The sequence below is a fragment of the Eschrichtius robustus genome, chromosome 6 (assembly GCF_028021215.1).
Source record: "Eschrichtius robustus isolate mEscRob2 chromosome 6, mEscRob2.pri, whole genome shotgun sequence".
Lineage (NCBI taxonomy): Eukaryota > Metazoa > Chordata > Mammalia > Artiodactyla > Eschrichtiidae > Eschrichtius > Eschrichtius robustus.
This window is the reverse complement of record NC_090829.1, coordinates 100,775,931-100,799,664: the sequence shown is the minus strand read 5'-3', so window position 1 is coordinate 100,799,664 and position 23,734 is coordinate 100,775,931. Positions and strand designations below refer to the sequence as shown.

The following is a 23,734-nucleotide window of genomic DNA, read 5'->3' as shown; positions in this document are numbered from 1 at the left end:
CATGCCCTCTATGACCACCATGAAGCCTGACCTTCTCGGGCAGGGCAAGTAGCCAGATGTCAGCCTGAGTAACTCAGCCCTGGCCTCAGAGGCCACGGACAGCTTAGTCTTTGGCTTAAAATTAATCAGCCAAGAGCAGGGTTGGCAAACTCTCTCTGTAAAGGGCCAGACAGTAAATATCTGTGGTTTTCGAGCCACATGGTCCCTGTGGCAACTCGCTGACTCTGCCCTAGACAGTACATAAGGAATGAGTGTGGCTGTGTTTCCATAAACTTTATATACAAAAACGGGCAGCAGGCCCGATTTTTGGCCTATGGGCCATAGTTTGCTGATTGCTGACCAAGAGCATTAACAAAATGAAGAAAGGTATCTTTACTGTTGTAGTTATTCAAGTCCCCTATAACACAGGCACCCATCCTAAAAAGGGAGATTGTTTCTCCCAGTTATGGCAGGCAGGCAAAGACCTTAAAATCAAGAAAGATTTACGAGGCCCTGAGGAGGAATTAGATACTAAGTATAACTTCAAGACACAAGAAATACAAAAACAATAACCATATGCAAGTCTATCAGTTTGGTTAGAATCTTCGGTATGGTTTAAATTACCTATTTTCTTATTACCACTGAAGGAAATTAAATTTTAAGTTCTGTAGGAAAAGGTATAAAATTGAATTATGCAGCTATTCTTATCCAAGATTTTTTCCTCAACAACCCCAGCTGCTGGGGATTGGCTATGATCCCATCCAGCTAACTGCTCAAAGACACACTTTCTCAGCAGCAGGATGCCAGCAAACCAGCACATGCTCGAGCCACCTGGCTTCCTGGGGAAGGCCTCCTCAAGGGCTTTCGTGATGACTGTTCTTCCGGGGACTATGTGCAGGGGGAAGGGAGCGCAGAGAGTCCACCGCACCATCAGGAGGAAAAGGGGTCAGACTGGAATTTTACCAACAAAAAAAAACTAAGGGGTCCCTGGCCGTGCTCTGCTCAAGCAGCCTACGACCCAGCGGTGACCACTGGCCATGCCTTCCACTTTTGCTCTAGAGAAGTCAGTGGTTACCGAATTCATAATTCATTCCTGTTGCACTTGGATTATATTTGGAGACAGGTGATTTGGAAAATGAACTTAACATTTCCTCAGCTCACTTCCGCAGCTACAAACTACCAAGTGTCCTTTAAGAAGCGCCCCACCCCCCCCATGCTGGCTAGCTGGAATGAGAGCCACTTGCCCCCAGCCTCTTGGGTACATTTGCCAGGGACCATTACACAAACCTCAAACCAAACCTGTCTCAGGAGAGGCCCCCACAAAAGCAGGCCCGTACCTTCAATGTGAACTCGTGTGCTGGCCTCCCGATCCTGTCCTCAGCCTCCAAGCTGTACTCCCGCGCCAGGGGCACCGTCGGGTGGTACAGGCGCCAGTGTTTCTCTCCCTCCAGCTGCAGGATGAAAACCTACAGAAAGCACAGGACCCCGGAGTGTCAGAGAGCCTCCAGACAACTCATGAGGCAAAGTGCTTCTACAGTGTCAGCCCTCTCAGGGCTTAGATGAATCACAAATTTCAGATAAAAAATAAAAATAAAAGATCACAGATACATTTCACTATACACTTAAAGTTGCCACTACTGGTATTCACTTTTAAAAACAGGTAATCGTGAAGTCTGACACTGGAGGGCTAGTCATTCTTTTCACTTTCATGAAAGCCTCGCTGAGTTCTTTATATCCCAATATCTATCCCGCTATCTCATTCTTTTAAATCTTCCATCAGACAGCTGAAAGCCCATAATCTCTGATGGAAAAGCCAAGCTTCAGATATTACTGAGTGTCTAAAATCCTGAATACAATCCTTGGCACATAGGAAAATGTCAAGTTTTTTTTATTCTTCATTCAACCAAAGATATTTTAAAGTTCTGTTAGAAATATATATTTTTTAATTTATTTATTTAATTTATTTATTTTTGGCTGCGTTGGGTCTTCACTGCTGCGCGTAAGCTTTCTCTAGTTGCAGCGAGCTGGGGCCACTCTTTGTTGCGGTGCGCGGGCTTCTCATTGTGGTGGCTTCTCTTGTTGTGGAGCACAGGCTCTAGGTGCGTGGGGTTCAGTAGTTGCGGCACGTGGGCTCAGTAGTTGTGGCACGTGGGCTCAGTAGTTGTGGCTCGCGGGTTCTAGAGCGCAGGCTTAGTAGTTGTGGCGCATGGGCTTAGTTACTCCGCGGCATGTGGGATCTTCCCAGACCAGGCCTCAAACCCTTGTCCCCTACATTGGCAGGTGGATTCTTAACCACTGTGCCACCAGGGAAGCCCTATTAGAAATATTTTTTTAAAAATTTTTTTGGAAACTGTATTGATATCAAATTGCTCTCAAAGGAGGGGGAAAAAAAGAGGTTTTTTTACTAATAACTCTGTGTTCACACATTGTCTTGGTACAAAAATAAAACTATGAAATACCTAAGCCAAACAGTTAACTCTTTTTGGCAGCCACATGAGAATGAAATCAACACTTGTCAAGGCGCCAAGTGCTTAAGTGAAACCATGACTTTCATTCAAGCTGCCCCAAGATCTTCACAAATGGAAAAAATATATACTTTTGGTAGCTACAGAAAAAGGACAAAAGAAAGCAGATGTGAGAATTACTTAAGACCTCACCTTATTAAAGACCATACATTATGAAATTAAAGAAAAAGCCAATCACACTTTTCTGCAGAAAATTCAAAAAAACCTATTTCGGAGGAATGTGTGGCTCTTTGTATTAGTAAATAAACAATCTCCCCTTTCTGAAGGAGCAGGAAACCAGTTTGATGGGATTAATTTTGGCCCAACATCCCGGTGAGGGAGGTCAAGCTCTGCAGAGCCCGCACAGGAAGAGTGGGCAGAGACCCGGCCCGAGAGCTGAACTGAACCCTGACAACCCACTAACCCGGGCTGGCAGCAACTCGTCCTCCCAGAGCCGAGCAGTTTCCTCCCCCCTCACCTCTACGTCATCATAATGGGGCGGCAGGCCCTGAGAACCCGCAGGGGTTATGTACACATTCGAGCCAACCAACGAGCCAAAGTAGCACTCCAGCTTCTCCTGGATCCTCCAAAGCTCATCCTTTAAAAAAAAAAAAAAAAAAAAGATGGAGGGGAAAGAGGTGAAAAATACATTAGAAACAAGGAATATGTTCTTATGCGCTCAGCAAGTCTCTATCGCACAGCTATTATGTTCCAGACACCTGGAATTCAATGGTGCCCAAGCCAGCACCTCTGTCCTCAGGACCCTTGCGTCCTCGTGCAGAACAGCACAGAGAAGAGGCAGCGGCAGACGAGACTGGAGAGGCAGGCAACAGGGAGTCATAGGATCTTAAGCAGGACAAGGACAGGATCCAATGCACACTTATAAAAGCTCACTCAGGCTGCGGTGTGGGGAATTGATTGTAGAAACGCAAGAGAGAGCCGCGGGGAAGCTATGAAGGCAGCAGCGTGAGCTGGGAGTGACCAGGGTGGTGGGCGAGGGACAGAGAAGTAGAAAAGTCGAGATGCGCTCAGGAAGCAGCACTGACAGGACGTGCTGATGGCAGGGGTATGGGAGTGGGGAGAATAAATCAGAGAAACATTCTTGGGTTTTTGACTGAAGCAGTTACTCAGCTCCCAGTTCCACTGAAATGGGAAAGATTTGCTAAAGAACAAGCTTTCAGGGGGGAGAAAAGAAAAGCCATACATTAGAAGTGTTAAGTGTGAGCTGCTAAGACCCCCGTGTGCTGGCTGGCTAAGTCTGAAGTTCTGGCAAGACGAAGAGCTATAGGGGTTACATCTGGGAACTGCCTGCACAAAAGGGTACTTACAGCAATGGGAGCAGAAATGACAACCTAGGAAGGGGGTACAGACAGCGAAGGGGTAAACAGGGTCGAGGAATGCTCCCTCTCTCCAGTCCCTAATCAGCTCTTCAGGGCCTAAGTCGGACTGAGGGGCCTAGAGAGGAGCCACACATCCCTGCACGGAAGAAACCTGACTGTCCCAAGGCAGGTGAGGAAGGAGAGTCAGCGGTTAGGCCACGTAGGTATCAGCACTTCCTACGTGCCAGGCACTGTTTCCAAGTGCTTTACCTACTTCAGTTGTACAACCCTCCCAGCCACCCTGTCTCATAGGGTGGGGCCTATCAATATCTTCAGTTTGCCGATGAGGAAACGGGCACGAGAACACACAGCCAATGAATGATGGAGCCAGGATTCAAATCCATGCAGCCTGGCTCTGGAGCCCACACCTTTAACCATGACTCTATATTGCCCCTCTAAGGAACTACCTTAAAGAAGTCACCTACAAAGAACACTGCAGAGCCCCTTCAAGCACATGAATGTACAGTGCCTGCCACACACAAGACATTGAAACATTTAAAGTATTTGCTGAGTACACCAGTGACCACAGCTTGGGAGTCAATCCTACCACTGGACTGAAAAAAAAAACAAAAAAACAAAAAAAAACTACAGTATTAAAAATGCCAAGTGGGAAAGAATTGGGTCAGCATGAAAAAAGCTTTGGGAGACATCTTCAGTATAGACCGCTGAGCTTCTCTACTTACACATCTCAGGCAACACAGGAAGAATGATTTTATGGCATCTGAATAGCTCCAGAGAGTTAACAGATCTCCCAAGCTGCCTAATTTATACCTGGGAGGGGCCAGCAGGACCTGGCCCTGTAATTACATTTATACAGTAACTGGAACCAGTTTCTCTCTCGCTCTTTCTCTCTGTCTCTGATGGCCTGAGAGGTGTCTCAGGACCATATGGGTGACTTTATGGCCCCCAACTCAAGCTTCTGGGTCTGTAATTAAGGAGTACATGTCTCTTTTCTTCTTAAAAGTCCCTCGTGGCACAGTGGTTAAGAATCCGCCTGCCAATGCAGGGGACACGGGTTCAAGCCCTGGTCCGGGAAGATCCCACATGCCGCAGAGCAACTAAGCCCATGTGCCACAACTACTGAGCCTGCGCTCTAGAGCCCGCAAGCCACAACTACTGAGCCCGTGTGCCACAACTACTGAGCCCGTGTGCCACAACTACTGAGCCTGCGCTCTAGAGCCCGCGAGCCACAACTACTGAAGCCCGTGCGCCTAGAGCCGGTGCTCCACAATAAGAGAAGCCACCGCGATGAGAAGCCTGCGCACCGCAATGAAGAGTAGCCCCCGCTCGCCGCAACTAGAGAAAGTCCGCGCGGAGCAACAAAGACCCAATGCAGCCAAAAATAAAATAAAATAAATTAAAAAAAAAAAAAAGTTACTGAAAACCCCATCATTTGTACAATTTTTCTCTCTCTCCTGGAAATAGAACCTTTAGCTTCTCAGTCTGCCCAGTGTGGCCCAGTAGAAAGGGATCTGGAGACAAATCACCACAGTCCAAGTTGTAGGTACAAGTCAGCTTCTTTATTTGCAAAGGAAGACTCCCACCCTAAGACTGTGGGAAACAACATATTTATATCAAAGCCTATTTACATTGCAAAGCAGCGTACAACTGTTATGGCTTCACCAGCGCTGACTTTGGCACAAACAAGGCTCCTGAAATCTGTCTCCTTTGACTCATGACTCCCAACTATGTGTGGAGATGCCAAGGAGGACCCCAGAACAATGGGAAAGGGAAAGGGGAGCCTCCTCCTCTCTCCACTGACCTACCTGCAGACTCAGCTGAACACAACAGCTAAGACCAGAAGCCCACACTCACACCTAAAGGTGAAAGCAAACATGCCAAAAGCCCTACTACATTTCAATTAATATCTTTAGATATATGGTTAGGAAAACGCTTTAATTTTGGAATCAGAAGTCCTTACTTAGTAGCTATGGAAAAGTCACATCTGTGAACTCATTTTTTTCCACGTAAAATGGAGACCACAGTGATTGCCCCGATTATTTCAAATGTCTGTTGGAGGGTTCAAAAGTGAACACATGTAAATATCTGGTAAACTCATCTGGACTCTTGATACACGGATTACCCAAAGCAGATGGGGAACAACCCACCACTCTCTGGTTACCTCTTTACTCATTTCCAGACAAACTAGAATAATAAACTGTGCACACTGTGTGACCTGATAAAGAAAGGGCTGACTGCTCACTCTGATAGTCTCTCAATCTGGCCAATGAGGAACTGCCTCTACACTTTCTCTATCCTGATATCGACATATCCATTAGTAAACACACACACACACAACACTAAATCTGGTCATAATACTTGGAACCCAGCTTCTAGTGTAAGAGGGTGAGCTCCTGAGGCTTACAGACTTCTCAAGTCCTGGTGGTGGAAAAAACAAAGCAAAACAGGATGCATCCTAGTCTAGCCTGGGGGCTGAGTTGAGATGGGAAAGCTCATCCTTCCTGCTTTAATAAACATGGCTAGAGAGCTGAGTCAACAGGGCAAAGGAAACACAGTCTTGGCCACTTGAAATTGGGGAAGAGGAACATGCAGCACTTAAGCAGACGAGCAGAGAAGAGCCCAAGATGATACTAAAGCACAAAAATGACAGCCACAGAGGACACCACACATATGCCAAACAGTAACTTTCTGCTGGTCTGTGAACAAATTACATGTAATCAACATCAGTGATCTTTTCTATTCATAGTTCTTAGGTGTCTAAAAACCACTCTTTTAAAAAAAGTGCTACTTCTAGCTAAGTAAAGAGTCAAGGACAAGCTCAGAGGGAAGTACCTCTGTGTCCATATTTTCTGAATACACGTCATGACTTGGTCTGCAAGTGATTTATAAATTCCTTTTGGGAGCTAGGGACAAAAGGATGGCATTCCAAGGACATTTCAACTGCTCATGATTGCCTCACTCCTTTGGAATGAGTACTTGTACCGAAAAGTCTAAGAGTACTTGTACTTTATCCAGAGTACAAATAGGTTCAGGATCCTGTAGACAAGAAAGGGAAAGGCATTCAACAGATGAGGGAGGCCTAATGGATCTAACAGGGCACCTCGAGTTCAGTCATGAGAAGCATTACTGGTAATTGATGACAAAGTCCTAGGAGCCATCACACAGCCAGAAGCCACGCCCTCAGTGTGGAACTGCACCGCGCTGCTCTCCTCCTCCTCCTCCCAAGCTGACATTTTGATTCAGCCATGGGTCACAGAAGGGCATTTCTGAATGGGGATAAACTTTATCTAAAACTCAGAATGGGCCCTCAATTGTTCTGGGCCACCTGTCACATAAAGATCTCATGCCTCTAAGAGCACATTAGCTCATCCTAAGTCTACATTTTATAAACACAGAAACTGAGCACAGAGGAGGCAAATTATTTCTCAAATGTCAACCACTGATGCAGAATAAATAAAAGGTTAGCCAGTCTTCCCGACTTGCAAATCCAACCTACCCTCCACCTGCGAATGCCCCCCAGCAGCAGTTCCAGGACCCTGCCCCTCAGTGCGAGACGGGCTGCTGTTAATAAGGGTGAAGTCTCTTTCTTAAACGTGCATCTGGTATGTGGTCTGGTCACTGCTCAGAAGCCTCTGCTTAGGTAGATGTAGGCAGTAGAGGGAGGCAACTTCAAGAAAAAAATGATCACCTTGACACTATCGTGCCTTAAGTTCCAGTGAAGGGACAAGCCAAACAGAAATGTCTACCATGTGTCAAAACATAAACCAGCCCACGGAAACGCTCCTGGAGGTGTAACGTCACTTTAACAAACTTTATAAACCTGAAGTATAATTTAGTTTTTGCAGCTCAATGACACCTCACCATGTCCAGCCTGAGTTGTTGCAGATTCTAACAGTTTAGCCAAAAGGGAACATAAAGTCACTGAAGTTGTAATGCATTTGAAGACCAAACAGGTGCTACCTCTTCTCAAACTGGCAGCAGCCTAATCATCATCAAAACAGATTTACCCCTGAGCTGATCTGTGGCCAAATGTCAGCACTTTAATACACACCAGGATTCTGCACTGGGGAGAACCTGTTACCTTAAATCTCTGAGGTTGGTGAAACTGAATTGTTGCCCTTTTCTGATCAAAATCTTTTCTCAGCTGAAGAAAGTGCACTTTGCCATCTTTATTTAAAACCTTCTTCTTCCCATTGACACAACGGCAGACATTTACGTCTCTTCCATAGTACATACCCCGGCTGCACAGACTCTTCAGATCTGAGAGCCTGAACAGGGACCGGTAGTATGTGGCCAGCACAGGGTCGTCTCTCTGGATAAGAAGGGGCTTCTGCTCCCAGAATTCCTTGAAAAAAGTCTCTGTCTTGATGGGCGAGATTAAACTTTCAAAGAGGCCACTGGGACTGTCAAGGTTCAAAGGGGAAGGCCCACCAGCTGCCTCCACCTTCACCTGCTTACAGGGCACAGGCCCCTCTTCCTTCCCATCCTCTGCAGGCTTCACTTTCTTTGGCATCGTTGTCTTCAAGGCAAGGCTGTGAGGAAACGCAAACCTGCCAAAAAGAAGAAAACACTCGTGTTTAGGCGTCCCAGTGCCGGTGTCAGAGGATCTCATACACACAACTTGCATGACGATTAGGCCTTTGTGCGAACTCTTCCTAAGCCAAGGCCATTTCTACCAGAATAAGATACAGCCTGAAGCCAACACCATTTCTTCCAAGATGTGATTCAGCCTCAAACACTATGCAGATCACATATTCACAGAAAGGAAGGCATGTTTTTCTTGTACACAAGCGCTAAGTCGTGGAATTCATTACTTATTGGAAGGTATAATTATCCCAAATTAAATGATCCAACTATCTCAGCAGTTCCTAGTCACAGTTTTAGCCTGTGGCCATTGACACAGCAAAGTCGAAATCTTAAAGTTGGCTTTACTCAGCACCAGATCCCAAATCGAATTAGATGCACTCTGAGTTATAAGTACTTGACTCAAGAACCACCAAGAGCTGCACACGGCCAGGTGCTCCCCACCAAAGCACCACCCCCAGCTGCTGTCCTGGGGGCCACCTGGGCCAGAGGTGCCACCTGATGGCTGGGGCAAGAAGCTGCCTGCTCCCAGGTCCTTAAGCACCTGAATTGCCTCACTTCCAAACCTCAGCTTATTCCTAAAAATTGCCACTTTATCAGAAAAATAAAAATAAAGCAGAAAACTAATTGGGGGCTGAAAGTGAAGGGTAAAGATAGTTATATCTCAAGGCTTTTAAAAGCTCTACCTTTTTAACTAAAATAAGACAAAATAAAATGGCAACGTCATTAACTTCTAACAAAGCTCTCCTCCCTCCAGCCTTCACACGCACACACATCCCCTGGGCGCCTAGGGCTCAGGTGGGACTTGAGATTCTGCATGTCTAACAAGCCCACAGGTAGTGACGCTACTGCTGGGCCACAGACCACACTCGAGTAGCAAGAGAATCGACTCCCCTGAGTATCGCCAAAGGTCTCTCAGAACTGCCTCAAACCACAACTGTCCTCACGTTTACAATGCAGGTGTCCGCCTGCATCTGGAGTTCAAGAATGTATGAACTTAAATTATATGAATTTCCTGAAACTGCAAAATGCTATTTTAAAGTAAATTTTTTTTCTGGGAAAGGGGGTAGGTCCATTGCTTTTACCAGATTTTTAAAAGAGTCCCCATCTCCAAAAAAGGTTAAGAACCACTGTGCTTATAAAAACCAATTTTTCCCAGAGACCATTAACTTATTTACAAATGTTATGCTATTCTATTTTGTTGGGCTATCAGAATTGCAAGCACACAGTTTTCTGCTCTTTTGTCATTATAACTAAGCTGTATTTCAGCTACACTATGGACTGAGTAGAATTAATGGTCTGGCCTGGGAAGTAGGCACCTGAACAATGTGTTACACATTGCAACAACTAACTTACAAATTTATAATTGATAAATTCAGAATAAACCTAGAAAATAAATTTAGAATTAATCCCTCTGTCTAGTGTACCCAGCCCATTAGTCACTTAGTGGCCGTCTTGGTGATCAGATTGACTGTCCTAGTATCACAAAGCTTGTGTTCCAGTGACCCTTATTTTACTTGATAATGATGGCCCCAAAGTGCAAGAGTAATGATGCTGGCAATTCAGATATTCTCTTACTGTGCCTAATTTATCAATTAAACTTTGTTATAGCTATTTGTGAATAGGGAAAAAGCACCGTGTATACAGACTTCAGTACCATCCACGGTTTCAGGCATCCACTGGGTGTCTTGGGACGTTGTCAGCCGTGGATAAGGGGGCGCTGTTTAAAACTCTCTAGTGGCTTCATTTTAGCTTCTAAGTATTGTACCCACAAATAGCTCAGTTCCTTCAAAAGGTCCAGTGCTTTTGGCAGGAAACACAGGACCATGGTAGGAAACTAACACAAATTGATACTAAAAGCTTGCGTTGAAGGGGTAAGGGCTTAAGCTTTTTTCTTAAACTTTGGAAAAAAAAAAACTTTAATGTCTTACGATATATTATCAATGAGACACATTTTCTGAAAATGTTTCTTATTCCTTTTAAGTTAAACAGACCAGCGTGCTTTCTCAACTGAAGAATCAAAGCTTCAGTGGGACAAAGTACTGCTAGTACTTGGAGCCCAGAAGTGATGTAGAAATACAAGAGATACGAAAAGATTCAGTAGACAGCACTGCTTGTGCAGAAAAGAGCTACCTGCTATCCTTTGAAAGGTCAGCATGTGGTGGATGTCAGGTCTGGGAACTAAGATTTCAGATGTGTTCCCACCACCATTAACTGAAAAGAGGGACTCACTGTGTCTAAGAGGTTTGGACAAACAATGCAGGTTATACTGAACACCTGCATTCCTTCTGGGTGTCTGGAATTTTGATACATGCCAGGCAGAAGGTCCTACATGATGAGCCCCCAATAAAAACCCTGGGCATTGAGTGTCTAATGAGCTTCCCTGGTTGGCAGCATTTCACACATGTTGTCACAACTAGCTGCTGCAGCAATGAAGCACTTGGTCTCCATCTGCTGTAATAAATCAGCTGTGAGTCCTAGCAAATCACTAACCCTGGGGATGGTGTTGGGGACCCGGGATACACTGCTCACATTTAATTGTTAAAAACTGTTAGGTTGCCTCAGAAGGTTTGTATCATTAAAGGTGTTCATCAATGAAAACGTAATTTCATATTCAGCTACACATTTCTTATCCCTCACAATTGGTCAGTTTAAAATTTATTTAAGGGATGTGAGCAGCAGGAAGATGCAAACAAAAGGCTTGTTTTCCTTAAGCACAGTATATGAATACAGTATAAGCATATTCACCAGGAAGTGTGGTGAAACAAAGTGTGCAAAATACTTAAGCCAAAAATAAAATCACTTGAAGCATATTTCCCATCTACAATCAGTAACAAAATAAATAACAGTGCATAACAAATGCTTTTGTTAGACTATGAATTTCACGACTTTTACTGCCAAAAGTTACATCATTTATTGTTTCTATGTGTTCATTTTGAAATGATTTGAGGCTCAGTTAATTGGAACCCAGCTTAGAGGTTATTAGGCAAACATACTATTTCTCTGATTCTCACACTACCCATACTGTAAGACAACCATTCTTTTTAACAGCTTTTGGGAGGTTGAGAGGAGAACAGATGACATACTACACCACATTAAACTTACAAAATAGTAAGCTGCATCACAATTTCAGAAACATAAAAAGTAAAAAAAAAAAAAAAAAAGTGTGTTTTGTAATGTAAGAAATATAGGAACTAAACAAGAGAATGCTTTATCTGGAAAAGTACAGCCTGATTTTTATAGGAACTAAACAAGAGAATGCTTTATCTGGAAAAAACACAAGCCTGCCTCTGAATCTCACAGACCACCCAAACAGCAGTTAGAGTAAGTATTTTTATAAGCTACAGGGGGAAAAAAAAGCAAGCCTTTAAAAAGCAATTGTTTCCAACTTAAGTTGACCATAGCGTTAAAAAGTAAAAAGATTAAGTTAAAAGATTCAAGGTTCATATTTTACTAACTGCCCACAGATGAAAACCAGCAACTAATCTAAACAATTTTGAAGGATTAAACTCCACAAGAAAATCAACAGTGATACCCATTCTACAGGCAACAAATACAAACAAAGCCTTCATATTTTTAAGCGTCCTTTCTTTTCTATGGTAATATTCACTGACCAGAAGTCTTAACACAGGACAACTATCTGCACATTTTCAGAGCCTAGCACAGAGCAGGGCACATAGGAGGTCCTCAATAAACATTTGCTTAATTTTTTTTCCCTTTTTCATCTTTTGTATACAATTTTAGAGAAAAAAAATCTCAAAAGCCTTACACAAAACAGAGTTAGGGGAAAACAGATGGTTTGTTCAGTGGGGATTATTCTTCTGATGGCAGCTGTAGCTTGAGTATTCAACAGTACGGTCAGAGCTGAAAGGCACCTTAGCCATCAGAGGTCATTACCAACCAGGAGAGGGAGGTGTGTCTTTATAATCTCCAGAGCTGTGTTTTACAAAGTGTAGTCAAATCACCAGGAAAGCTTGTTAGTATGCAAATTTCTGGGCCCCATATCAAACCTACTGGACTAGCACTTCTGGTAGCTGAGCCCAGAAATCTGCAGCAACAGAGTTTTAAAAAAGTTAAAAAAGAAAAGTAACAGTTCTCCACAGGAGAATTTTAGATCCACTAACATAGAGGAGGATCATAGGCAAACTCAGCTCAGTTAAACACACACAAACTGACAGAAACGATATATTGCCTGTAACAAGGTTGCCTAGGCTGACTTAGAACATTTCCTTTGGGCCTGCATTGATGTTTATCAGTTCAGAGAGGGAAAAGTGGTTCTCCTGTTGACCTAAAGCTGTGATTGGCACTTATCTTTTTAATTCTATTTTAGAAATAATGGATTGAACCTCATTAATGTATTTTAGTAACCCTGAGGTTACAAAGGATGAGGGCAGAGAGGCAAAACTATACAAGCGATGGTGTTAGAAGCTGGATAAATCAGGCTTTTCCACTTAAAGATGAGCCCAGTGAAATCAAAGGCCCGGTGCCGAATTTACAGCTGATTATTGGAGTAATCAGAGCCTGCGATTCCCAGGCCAATACTTCCTGAAAACACAGTGAACAACCTGGTCTTATTAACCTGATGGACGACCCTACAGTCGAGCAGCCGTTCTAGAAATATTCGGTGACAAATGAAAGAAAGGGAGGGTAGGCTGTCGTTTTAAAGTTACGGTGGGGCGAGAAAGACGCAGCTCTCCCGCCCGCACTTCAGGTTTCCCTGCTGTAAAGCCGGTCTCCTAGGCCCGCCCGGCCGCCCGGGAGGACAGCCCACGTGGCGCTCCCAGACAGCCCGCCGCGCGGGGCCAAGGCCTGCATCACCCTCCCTGCAAACCTCCAAACTTTACGTGTGCTCGTCCCGTCTCAAGACCACCGGCCGAGCACGTGGTTACTCTTGGTGCCCTGGCCATCCGCGACCCTGGGCGGCACCAGACCCAGCGTGCCCACTATTCCCGTGCCCGGGATCGTCGAGCGCGTCGGCGCGCGTCCCTCGTCCCGAAACCAACAGCGTCCGCCGGCCGGGGCCCGGCAGCACCGAAGCTCCCGCCCCGAGCCCTGCGGTCCCCCGCAACCCCGACCTTGCTCCACCCACACTCGCGCCTGGGCGCCCGGAAGTCGAGCACCACCCCACATAGCAGTGGCGGGGACGGAAGGCCTGGACCGCTCCACTCACCGGGCTCTGCCTGTTGCGCGCGGCCGCGAGCCAAGCGGGCGGCGGCGTGGGTTCGGGGCGGGGCGGCGCAGCGCTGCGCGACGTGCGCACGCTCCGGCGGCCCCTCCTGCTGGGCGCCCTTCTCCACGCCCGCCGGCTGGCCCGCAGCGGGTGGGAGGTGGGTTGCTTCTAGCTCCCGGATGCAGGGTTATGTTGGGAGTTAAAGCCCGCACATTTTTTTCTCTGGTGCTAAACGAAATAAAATGAGGATTTTTTCTTGAATTGGGGCGGGATGAGGCTCAGGATTTGGGGACGTACTCTAGTACCACCCTGTTCCTTTAATGAATGGAGAAACTGAGGCCCGGAGGGGGTAAGTGAGCTGCCCAGGTTTAGGGAGCTAACGGTCCCGGTTCTCCATCGCTGCCCTTTGGGGCTCTCTGCTACACTGTGCTGCTTTGTACTAAGTCAGCTATAATTAATATCGTGTTCCTCCCGGAGAGAGAATTAATCCTGATTTAAAAGGATGCTGGAAATTCTTGCGACTGTGGCTGTAGAAGAAAAGAACAAAAGTAATTATTTGAGTAATTTCGGCCTAACACTCTCTCCTTTTGACTCATTATCAGGACTTTTGGGTGGGGAGGCTAAAAGGAGTTGTCAGGGGATCAATTGCTCACCTCTGCTCTGGCCTGTGCGTTTCATAGCTCTGTAGACAGGCAAAGGGGTCACAAAGAAAGTCCTTATTTCATTCTGTTAAGATGATTGAAACCAGAAGCTCTCTCTGATGATCAAGGGACACATGAACAAATGGGAACAAAGTTTACCCTTACCCAACACTTGTCCAAACTAACAATAATCGCAGCCAGTAACGAATATTTCTAAAAATGAATGCATAAACTGTGATGAAATAATTTGTATAGGAGTATACCTAATGAGATTTTCACTTGCAATTTCAGTTAATGCCCCAAAACAAGAGACAATCGTAATACTTTTGTTGAGCACCTACCGTTTTCCAGGCAGTTTTTAAAATTTGTACTCAAACTTACTAATCCATACAAAAATCTATGAGAAGGATGCTACAGTTATCCTCATTTTGCATGTGAGGAAAATGAGGCACCAAGAGACTAAGTTATTAGTCAAAGGTCACAGAGTACACCGGTCAGAATGGCCATCATCAAAAAATCTACAAACAATAAATGCTGGAGAGGGTGTGGAGAAAAGGGAACCCTCTTGCACCGTTGGTGGGAATGTAAATTGATACAGCCACTATGGAGAACAGTATGGAGGTTCCTTAAAAAACTAAAAATAGAACTACCATATGACCCAGCAATCCCACTACTGGGCATATACCCTGAGAAAACCATAATTCAAAAAGAGTCACGTACCACAATGTTCATTGCAGCTGTGCTTACAATAGCCAGGACATGGAAGCAACCTAAGTGTCCATCGACAGATGAATGGATAAAGAAGATGTGGCACATGTATACAATGGAATATTACTCAGCCATAAAAAAGAAACGAAATTGAGTTATTTGTAGTGAGGTTGATGGACCTAGAGTCTGTCAGAGTGAAGTAAGTCAGAAAGAGAAAAATACTGTACGCTAACACATATATATGGAATCTAAAAAAAAAAAAAAAAGGTTCTGATGAACCTAGGGACAAGACAGGAATAAAGACACAGACGTAGAGAATGGACTTGAGGACACGGGGAGGGGGAAGGGTAAGCTGGGACGAAGTGAGAGAGTAGCATTGACTTATATACACTACCAAATGTAAAATAGATAGCTAGTGGGAAGCAGCCGCATAGCACAGGGAGATCAGCTGGGTGCTTTGCAACCACCTAGAGGGGTGGGATAGGGAGGGTGGGAGGGATATGCAAGAGGCAGGGGATATGGGGATATATGTATGCATATAGCTGATTCACTTTGTTATACAGCAGAAACTAACAACACTGTAAAGTAATTATACCCCAATAAAGATGTTTAAAAAAAAAAAGAAGGTCACAGAGTAAGAAGAGGTAGAACCAAGATTTTAATCTAGTCAGTCTGGCTTTAGAGCAGGCTTTCTTAACCTGGGCATTACTGACATTTGGGGCCAATAATTCTTTCTTGTATGGGGCTGACCTATGCATTGTAGGAGCATCCCCAGCGTCTACCCATTAGATGCCAGTAGCGCCCGCACCCAATTTGTGACAGCCTAAAATGTCTCTAGCCCCTCCGTAATTTCTCTGTGGGGAACTACTGTGTTAGTAGTAACCCTTACCCAGCTTTTAACCTCACACTATGCTGCAGTTACATTCTGCACTTCTCCAGAGGAGGTGCTCAACATTGCCCTATAGGACTCACTAAAATAGGTTCCATGACCATCACCCACATTCAGAGTATGTAAAGAGAAGACTGGAAATTGAAGGGCAATCTGTGGCAGTAGGGAATATATGGGAATAGAAGCTCATCAGACTAGTGGAGATTGCTGTAGCATTTCTCTTCCTCCCCCAAGCCAAGTGACAGGGACTCCAGAGCCCAGCAGAGAGACTGGGGGCATCTGCAGAGGAGTACCTGACCTGCTGCTTGCTGAGCTGTGAACCTGCTGGTCTGTTCTGGGGCTGCTATCAAGTAAGAGCCCGGTGTAGTTACAAAGTTCTTGGATCCCTGAGACATGGCTGTGGGAGCTGGGGGAGGGTTTGTGGACAGACACAAGTGGCTGCTTCTTGCCGGGAGGATCCTGAAGGAGGCGGCACTCTGAGGCCTAAAGGCAGCATGAGGAAACTGCTCTATCACCCTTTGTCTTGTCAAGGACCCTTGAGTATCCTCTGGGTGGAGGGGGTGCTGAGGAAAGTATCAATACTTGGGCTTGGTCCATCGGGAGGTACCGTGCCAAAGAGAGTGACGTAGCAGGTGATGAAGGCCAAGCATTAGGAGGCAGTGGGGTCCACTGGCATGGACAGGAAAGGAGGTATGGGGCCGCAGGAGGTCAGTCAGAGATCTCAAGTTTAATTTTAATGCAGCCTAGTGCGTAGACCTCCAAAAGAACCTTCACCTGCATCCCTTGAAAGCTTCAACATCTGAACACCCGTTATCAAGGCCAGCTACATAATTGGTGGGCCTCAGTGTGAAATGTAAACGTGGAGCTCCTTGTTCCAAAGGTAGGGGAAAAGTGTCATTAAAGGTTCTAAGGTATAAAATGGTTCCTTTCTTTTGCAGCCTCTCTCTTCACTATGATGGCGGTGTTTTCAATTTGCTATTTAGTGTCACGCTCTAGGGAGCATAGGAATACTTGAAAGGTGAGTGCAGACATTCAGGAGCACTGGAGGGCCCTTCAGTGCCACTTGGACCCATGTATGCCCAGGGGCACCTGCCCCACAGGCTGTCGAGGTCCCCCACCTGCTAAACTCTGGTCCAGCACTGCTGTGCCCTGGCCAGGGGCAGAGAAACCAATCCCTGATGCACTAGTCATGGCCCCAATCCACAGCAAACCAGCAAAGCTCAGGAGATTGCAACCTTCCACCCAGGGAACACTCCTTACCTGGGTTGGGGTAGTGAGAGCCTTGCTCTAGTTCAGTCACCTTCCAAACACACCAAGGTGCTACCTGCCCAGGGCGGTTACAGGGTGTGGGATGTGCGCCCCGACCCAACCCACCCTGCATCTGTGAGGCTTCGGACAGGGGCAGAGGGCAGCCGTGGGCTTCGGGCGGGGCAGGGAGAGGGGGCCAGGAAAGTGAGGTCCAGAACCCATCTCACAGGGAGGGAGGCAGAACTGCACAGAAGACTTCACTTGAAAAACCAATTCAGATGACATTATTAACAACTATAAGACAGCAACTGCAGAGCATTAAACTCCAAGGGTGAGGCCCTGTGTGAGGGCACTGACTGCACACCCGGGAAGCAGACCCGACCTGCCAACCAGAGGACATCAGCAAACTAAGCTAAAATCCATGTCATTTCAGTAGAAGATTTGCCAACTCTTTCCCTAATCCTCCCCATCCATTCCTTGCCCCTAAACCTGGTGGAATGGAGGAGGGTGGGAGAGAGGTGTGTATTGAAGAGTAGACTCTACGTTCTTCCTTGGGCCGTTTCCTCAGTTCAGGGTGCAGGCCTGAGCTGGGAGAAGGGAAAACAGACTTAATCAGTCTAGGCATTACAACTGAAAATTATTATCATTGTTATCAAAGTGAGTATTTTGTATGTATGTATGTGCTTGTTGATTGATTGATAATTCAAAGTATCCAAAAAGCAATGGGATTCACCTGAGAAGTCAGCAAGGGGCAGAGAAGGAATAGCTAATAAAGCATGTTTGACAATAATTGATGAAAAATACAGCCATTTTCTACCTGTACCTCCAACAAGTTCCAACTGTTTCACGTAAAACTATGGTTCAGGAAGAAATATGATAAATGGGTAACCAAGTAGAACTCACTGGAAATTCTCCACCAGTAAATTCACTGCATAAAAGGGATAAGTGATAAGGTCATGAGAGAGTAATTTGAAATGGGTTATTTGTGTCAAGATGGCATATTGATTACTTAGTGACCAACATGCAATTTAATTGCTTTGATTGCCCAAAGACACACCATCTTTTGTACTAATGAGCAATAGTCATCTGATTGCATTAATCTAGACCAGGATATTATCCAAAATAATCAAAGTAATTAATTCTACATTCAAATCCAAATCTTTCTTCAAGATATATGGGACTTTAAGGAGTTTGTTTTGTGGATCCATCACATTTTTAGCTACCACCTTGGTCTTTCCTTTGCCTTATTTTTCTCTCCTACTTTAAATTCATATTATCTTTATAAGTCGTATTAAATTATTTGAGCTCATTTTCACAAAGCTTTCTCTTTCTTTTCTGTCTACCTGAATTGCATATTTATTTAAAAGCTGTTTATCAGGTCCCAAGTGAGCCTCCTTTCACCTTGATTCGCCATTTAATTTAAATATGACCTCATCCAAGGTACAACCTAATTAACAAAAGATATTTTAAGCTATTTTGGGGTGGTGTGATAGCTCTAAAAATGTATTTGATGAGTGGGTTTATGTTTATAACACTTCTTTAAAGTGCAAAATGCTTGAAACACCTGCATTAATGTTCTCTGAAGAAGTAAGAGAAGAAACGAATATGGGTGCAACACATCCATCCTTCGGATGCCTTGTTCAAATAGTCTGCTTGGAAATATTGGAACTTATGTGTCACTTTTAAAGGACACAGTCTTGTATATCAAACCTCAGAAAGTCTTATTACTTCACACTAGCTTTAAAAATAGTTGGTAATGACACTGTAACTTCATCTATTGATACTTTTGATTGCCTAAGGCAAGAAGTGATCAACTAGCAGCACAATTTTGTAGAAAGCCTTTGAAGCATTCTTGTATAAATAAGTTTCTATAATGAATTATATTGATCCTAGGTTTAAAAGTAATAGTTCATCCTTCATATGACCTAACTGATAATAAAACATAGTTCAGTTTTTCCTACAACAAATTAAGTATCTATATATTGAAAAGAAAACTATGGTAATTTTTCCCAATGACCGTGAAATCTGTCGTCACTTGGCCCCATCATTGACCAAAAAACATTATGATTCAGCAGTGGATTAAAATGGAAGAACAACTGACAATGTTGAACTTTTTCTGAAGCCCCAGTGTTCATGGAAAGCACAGCAAAGGTTGAAAAATCCCCCCACCATTTTGTTTTCTGAGAAATGGCCATTTTGCTCTCATATATTCTGAGATAAGACCCACCGCTACCCTTCCTCAGTGGATCTGACTCCCATGTTTAATCTACCTCTTCGGGTTTCTCAGTCCCCTTCCTTTACTTTGAGATGTTCCTAATTATGAACATCCTTCCTGTTGCAATAGCCTGAAAAAATCATCTCCTTAATTATCCCATGCATTTTGTCTTTCATAACTTCTTTTTTTAATTTAATTTAATTTATTTTTGGCTGTGTTGGGTCTTCGTTGCTGCGCGTGGGCTTTCTCTAGTTGCGGCGAGCGGGGGCTACTCTTCCTTGCGGTGCGCAGACTTCTCATTGCGGTGGCTTCTCTTGTTGCGGAGCACTGGGCTCTAGGCTCTTGGGCTCTAGAGCGCAGGCTCAGTAGTTGTGGCACACAGGCTTAGTTGCTCCATGGTATGTGGGATCTTCCCGGACCAGGGTTCGAACCTATGTCCCCTGCAATGGTAGGCAGATTCTTAACCACTGTGCCACGAGGGAAGCCCCATAACTTCTTTACAAGAGGAAAAAAAAAGTGTTCAAGTTCTTCATTAAATCCTGGGAAGTCAAATTGCAGTTGGAAAGTGATATGACTTTGAAATTAGGCAGGACTTTAAGTTTGATCGAGTGTTTTAAAACAATGTTTACAAGGGAAGAGTGGATGCCTCCATTCACAAATGAGGTAGTTGGAGTGTAACACTGACTGCTTTGCCTAAGGCCCTGCCAGGAAATAACAGTAGCACCAGGTATAGAATTGTAGTTGAAATAGCAATTTCCTTACCACCGCTTTCTCTTGCTTCTTTAAGGATGTTACTTAATTTCATTGGAATTTTGACCTTTGGTATGGTAATAGAATTAGATATAATTATTTTCCTCATTAATCTTCATGTTAAAAAAGTATATGTATATATATGTGTGTGCATGTGTGTGATTTGAACAGGCTTATGAGTGGTACAAAACAAAATGAGACCTTACACATTAAAACTAACCCACCTGCAAGGATTAAGACAATGTAACCATAAATTATGATTTTGTAGCAACTCATATGCAACTATTTACAATCTCAGTTATTCTTCTACTTACAAAGATGGTTTGTGGTGGGAATAGCCATCATGCAAGGAAGCAGGATTTCAACAAATAGGACTGCTTTAATATAAGCATTTTATACAATGCTGAAACATCTTTTATATAAAAGGAATGCCAGTGGATATATATTCATATATATACATATATGAAGGCTCTGCTTTGGGGGGAAAATGAACTAAAAATTAAAAAGTTCCTTTAGTTACAGTAATCTATACTCCAGAGCTTCTGGACAAATAGGTGAGTCTGACATGGCAGATTCTAGTAGCAAATAGGGATTCTTATAAAGAGAATAAATGCTGAAATTTGGATAGGGCTAGAAATTTCATTTGTTTCTAAAATAATTTCACCTCTAAATATTCTTTATGTTGCTAACTGCAACCCATTATAATGGCACACAATGGGAAATAAAACAAATGTCCCACAGGAGGAGATGGGTTAAGTAAACCACGGTGCACTCATTCAGTGGGCTGCTCTGCACGTATAAAAATTAGTTTGCAGGAAAAAATGGCATAGTGGTCTATGGAAAATAATAAACAAATTGAAAAAAATATTGTTTATGATCCAAGGAGGAAAATCTGGCTACAAATGGCACAGTTTAGACACATTTTCAAGTACAATATATGTTCAATAAGTCAGAGGGTGTTCATCTTCAGTTACTGTATCCCCAGCAGTGTTTGGTATGACATAAGGGTTTACATTAATAAATGAAGATATATACAAAATGATTTCGTTATATGTTATGCATAGAAAAACTCTAAGAATATTCATTAAAATGTGAACTATTTGAGTGGATTTTTTTTTTTTTTTTTTTTTTGCCAACTGGTATTTTTAATTTTTATAATGAAATTGTATTTCTTTTGTAATCAGAACAAAAACAATAAACTTAAGTTAAAATATATCTTTTCATAGGTTTTTCAGAGCAGTCTTGATAAAATAGCCCATTTCTATATTTAGGCAGTTTATAGAGCTGGCTGGCTCTTTCTTAATCTTGGAAAGCAACCTATTTTCTGAAATCTTCACATTTTATCCAAGCTTATCCCTCAGTGAACAATCACACACAGTCTGTTCCAGATTGTAATCAGTAAATGAAGTGAAAATCACAATGAGATAACTATTATATGCTGTCTGTCACTCACAGATTTCCCAGGTAGCTGTGATTTCATTCTTCATGAAATAAGAAGCAAACCAGGAATGTTGTTGCTCCCCAGCAGAAACAAAGCTCACAGGAACAGTTCTGTCCTCACCATCTTCAACAAGCCACCGATTTGCGAAGAAAGTGAGCTAAAATCCTAGGAGCTTATTGTGAACGCTCTAATTAATGCTCTTGAGCAGTAAATATATTTTAGACATTTATTACTGAAGAATGCAATGACTGTGTTTCTAGACATTAACAAAAGTTACGTTTGCTTGGCCAACAATTGTGCATTAATGCCCCTCAAGAGGAATGCCAAGTGTATGTGTCCTGTGATAGAGACCCATTTTTCTGGGCTAGATTGCCAAATGTATACAATGATGCATTTAACATTGTGCAATGAATATGCCCAACGGAAGTGTTAGCTGTCCTGAACGTTATAGATCAGATGGAAGAAAGAAAGCAATGTCTGAAAAACCGGAGACTCAGAAGAAGGGAATTGTGCAGATTTATTCTGTTCATTTGCAGACTTGTCTTTTTTTTTTTTTTTTTTTTGCATCGATTATATACAGAGTATATCAGAAGTAGAAATGTTAATCCAACTGTAGTATTTTGCTTAAATAATAGCTACAAATTCCCAAAGAACCACATAGGATATTAATCTGTTCTAGATTTTGAAAATATAATCCTAGAAAATTTTACCCCCTTTAAGTCAAGCTTAAAAACTATTAAATGAATACTTATAAATTACATTTATGGTTTTTCCAATTAAACAGAGAAAGTTTTAAAATAAATTATATTAGCTCAATTTTGGACAGTTTCCTAGAAAAATATAATCCTTGGAAAGTTTTGAAAGAACTGAAAAAGTTGTATTAAGAAAATAGAATGAAGTATCCCAGAATTAGCCTGCCCATGAGGGAAGTCATAATAGAGAAAGAATTTGCCTTTAAATCTTTTGCACCCAAGAGGAAAATAAGTTTCCAGAACAGTATGTTATTCACAATAGAGAACCGAAACCAATGTTATTGGTAAACAAGCAGGACGTTATTTGTCTCTTCACCTGGCATGAAATAATTCAAATCATTTTAGTTCACTTTATGGTAAAATAAATGGCAAGACACTGAAAGTAATACACCGTTTAATTTATTTCCCTTAATTCAATCCCAGAAATCAAAATAGGATGGGAAATATTTCATACTTCCTATCAAGAACTTATCTCTAAATGGAATCTTTTTCACAAATACTCAACACAAAAGCATGCAAACTGTCAATCTACAAAATGAATGCTGATCATTGGAGGTTTTTCTACTTACCAAACATTTATTTAATACCCACTTGACCTGATTTACTTGGTTCAACCAAAGTTACTAAAGATTGCTACGGGATACATAAATTTCATTCAATTTTTTCACTCAATACCAAGTCTGGAAGCATCTTCACTTGCTTTTAAATTGAGAGTCCACATCCCTTCATGGAAGTTTTTTCCCTTCTTTTGATATCCCCTTTTCAGAACCCAGGTAGTGTAGTGTATATACCTCTATTTTAACATCCATTACATTTATTATTTATTGTAGCTGCCATTTCACTGTTCCTACTATGCTGTGCACTCACTGATGGCAGGAATGTCATTTTGTATTCATTTTTTAGTACATAACACCTAATAAAAAACCTAGTACATGTAGGAGGTCAATAAACATTTGGTGAACAAAAGTAACTAATTAAATACCTCCAAAAAGCTATGAAAGCTATAACTACGAGATGGTATTATTGAAGATTAATGTATTAATTTAACATTAGGATGGGAAGACTGAGTGATGTTTAGATTTTTTGTCCCCCCTTGGTGTCAATAACATATGAAACTTAATAGTAAAATAAGATGAAAGACTTGATTGGAGATGGAAGAAGGAGGCTTTTCATGGGAATCTCAGCTGTGTGAGTGACCATGGTGCCACCTTGATGCTGATATTCTACCTCAGAGGGATTCAGCACTGTTAGGTAATCTAGCACTAAGGAACAGACTCTCCTGGAATTATTGTGATAGTCCAGCTTTATTCCTCAGTTAAATGCAGACAATTTACATTTAGAAAGCAAGGAGAATCTAGATGAAGCAGGTACAAAGCCCTTCCCTATGGAAACTGTTTTTCCATACTATGCATGCCTGTGACTCTTATTTTTTTTTAAATATCTTTGAGTATAATTGCTTTACAATGCTGTGTTACTTTCTGCTGTATAACAAAGTGAATCAGCTATATGTATA

At 42.9% G+C, this 23,734-nt stretch overlaps 1 protein-coding gene across 10 annotated transcripts in view; it reads right to left on the bottom strand.

Annotated features, from left to right (window-relative positions):
* Window positions 1–13,631, bottom strand: part of RIOX2 (ribosomal oxygenase 2) — a 30,407-nt gene extending 16,776 nt beyond the window's left edge. For 5 of the 10 annotated variants that reach the window (XM_068546895.1, XM_068546893.1, XM_068546887.1 and 2 more), the window contains exons 1-4: window positions 13,239–13,466; window positions 7,905–8,373; window positions 2,962–3,081; window positions 1,317–1,445 (exon numbers count right to left, since the gene is read on the bottom strand). In XM_068546895.1, the coding sequence (XP_068402996.1) occupies window positions 1,317–1,445; window positions 2,962–3,081; window positions 7,905–8,336 (681 nt within the window). In that variant the 5' untranslated portion in view covers window positions 8,337–8,373; window positions 13,239–13,466. The other 5 variants (XM_068546889.1, XM_068546888.1, XM_068546891.1 and 2 more) reach the window with 5 other exon arrangements.
* Between the last annotated feature and the right edge of the window lie 10,103 nt (window positions 13,632–23,734).